The sequence below is a fragment of the Geospiza fortis genome, unplaced genomic scaffold (assembly GCF_000277835.1).
Source record: "Geospiza fortis unplaced genomic scaffold, GeoFor_1.0 scaffold275, whole genome shotgun sequence".
NCBI lineage: Eukaryota > Metazoa > Chordata > Aves > Passeriformes > Thraupidae > Geospiza > Geospiza fortis.
Genome location: NW_005054341.1, coordinates 5,375,149 through 5,377,849, shown reverse-complemented (window position 1 = coordinate 5,377,849; position 2,701 = coordinate 5,375,149). Strand labels below are relative to the sequence as shown.

Here is a 2,701-nt window from a genome sequence, read left to right as displayed (position 1 = left end):
TCAACTTTTGCATGAGCTGAAACTGTCAAACATGGCCCAGAATCACAAGTGTTTCATTTAAACAGTATCACTACTCCAGTGAATAAACTGTCCAAATTGTTTTTGTTCCACACACCTTCATGTGGATACCACAAGGACAAGGGGATGAGTAGGAGACAGCAGACACTGCCATGAGAAGCCACCAAGATCCAAGAGGGAGGGGACAAGCAGCTCTGAGTGCAGGGCTGGACACTCAGAGGACAGGCAGCAAGAGACAAGAGGCTCCTTAGAAAAGACAGCAGGCTGCTCTGTGGTTCTGCTTCCACTCAACACAACCACAATCAGCCACAGGACCAGGCCAGAGCCCATGATGGGCATTTCTCAGAAAAAGGTCAAAAAAAACCAAACCAAACCAAACAAAAAAATCCTAAAAATGGTCTTTAGGCTGGAATCAGTCCATTTCAGCACTTTAATATTCCTACAGTTTTTGTTGCAAAGGCAAAGGGAGCAAAACCCCCACTATCTGGAGCAGTTCTGATGATGAAATGATACTAGATAGGTCATTGGATAAACCATTAGGAAATGAAAGCAGCAGTTGGCAAATGTCATGGCAGGCATTCAAACGAGCCTGCAATCACCCGAGCAGCTAAAGAACACAGATCCTCCCTTTAGCAGGTCAAGGTGTGTTTACTGCCAACACAGCACAGAAGCCAAGCACTGCAAAAAAACACAGCACATTTTAACAGGAGGCATTCCACTCCCCTCCACCAGCAGGTGAGGTAAAACTGCTTTCTTAAAACAACCCACTTCTGCCAAGCTGCAAGGTGTTTATGCAGGTTCACTTTTGGGAAGTAAGCAAGAAAAAAAAAAAACTCGTTTCAGGAAGCCTTTCCCTCCTGACACCTGCTCAAGGGAAGGAGAAGCACCTGCAGGCCAACACACGTGATGCTGGAGGGAGGTTTGAGCTCTGCAGATTCCCAGGTCACAGGGGCCCCCAGGCTTTGGTCATACAGCACTGATGCATTATCCTCAGCAGCACCACAAACTGCCCCAGTTTCCCTGAGCAGCCCTTGGAGAGGGCAAAGGCAGCTGAGCCTGGTGAAACCCCAAGTGCTGTGCCACCATTTGGGACCTGATCCAAAGGGAAGGACTGTGCTGCCCAGGGATGGAGCTTCCCAGCAGCTCTGCCTGACAAGCACAGCTCCTGCTGCCAGGGCTGTGCCAGGATCTGAGCCACCCTGCTGCTGGCCACACTTTCAGACATGAAAGCACAGCTGACAGCACTTTGCTCTCTGCTGCTGCAGCATCACCCCTGTCACTGATGTGCCCATGCCCTCCTTCCAGCTCTTTTACTCACTTGTTTGCTGAGCAGCACAACTGGTGCATCCTGCAGGTCATCCTCAGCCCTCTGAGCTCAACAGGTAACTCCCACAGACACTGAATTTTGGGAGTGTCCCACTCCCAAATGCTTCTCACTGCTCCCTGGCCTACCACCAACAGCACTTAACACTACTTAAGGTTATTTGCATTTGCACTATGACAAACCCAAACAAAATCGACAAAACACAGGCAAGACCTTAACTCTGTTACTTTCACTTCCTTTCTGCACTACTTTGCATCAGTTGCTGCTATGGGATGTCACATCATGACAATTTCAAGAGGAAACAGTAATTTCACATATCTAGGTATTTCTGCTTTCTCTCTCCTGAGAAAACACAGGGTACTCAGTAGTTATTGTTCTACTTTCTGGAAAAAAGGGGGAGAAAAACCCACACACCACAAATAAAATCTCCCATGCTTCCTACAGACCACTCTGTTTGGTGAGGGCAGCAGGAACAGCTGCAATGGTGAGACAGAAGGTGCTGAGCACAGCGGGGGAAAATATTACTGCCAGTGCTGATGTGAGGCTGCAACACTGGGTCTGCACAGTGCCAGAGTTATGCAAACAAGCAAAAATTGAGGAAGAAGAATTTTTGTACAAGTTTTTGCTATCTAAAAAAGACCATAATCATCCATCTGTCCAGAAATGTTATTAAGGATTATGGCAGAGGAAAAATTATAGGCAGAGAAGTGCAGCCAGAACTGGATTTGTTAGAATTTCTCCTGGGGCATGTAACCTACATCAGTCCTGAAGAACAGAATAAAAACCCTTCCCCTCCTCTCCCCAAAACTTGAGGAAATGCATTTATGGACTTAAAAATAAGCAAGTTTCACCAGTACAGATGTGAGGAAGCCACCAGCAGGACTGAGGAGCTGGAGGGAACTTTCATGCCTACCTGGCTCAGTGCAGTTTCTGATGTAGAGCTGCTGTCCCCCATCCTCTGGAAGGTCACTCACGTTCTGCTCACGCACCTGCAGGAGCTGCCGCCCGCTCCACTTGTCACCACCTCCCACAGAATAGCTCAGGGCATCATAACCTGAAGGAAAAGAGCAGTGCATACATGAGGAAAGGCAACTCCTGATCATCCTGAAGCAGCCAGAACATTTTAAAAGTCCCACGGCCCCTTGGGTTTGAAAGGGCAGTGGTTCTAAGCCCACTGGAATGGGACACTGCCAGCAGCTCTCCATGCTGCAGGAGCCATGTGCATTCCTCCACAGCTCCTGAAGTTCATCCTAGGAGAGCATCTCTGTTTTCCCACCCAGCACCATCTGACTGAAGCCAGAACATGCCTCTGACTCGTTTCCACACCTCCAGTAACAAGCAATATCCATGAACACAAGA

At 48.2% G+C, this 2,701-nt stretch overlaps 1 protein-coding gene across 2 annotated transcripts in view; it reads right to left on the bottom strand.

Moving 5' to 3' along the window:
* Nucleotides 1-2,433, bottom strand: part of SLC24A3 (solute carrier family 24 member 3) — an 83,426-nt gene extending 80,993 nt beyond the window's left edge. The window contains exon 1 of one of the 2 annotated variants that reach the window (XM_031058305.1): nucleotides 2,256-2,433. In XM_031058305.1, the coding sequence (XP_030914165.1) occupies nucleotides 2,256-2,418 (163 nt within the window). In that variant the 5' untranslated portion in view covers nucleotides 2,419-2,433. The remainder of the gene's footprint in view (nucleotides 1-2,255) is intronic. The other variant, XM_014307701.2, reaches the window with a different exon arrangement.
* Between the last annotated feature and the right edge of the window lie 268 nt (nucleotides 2,434-2,701).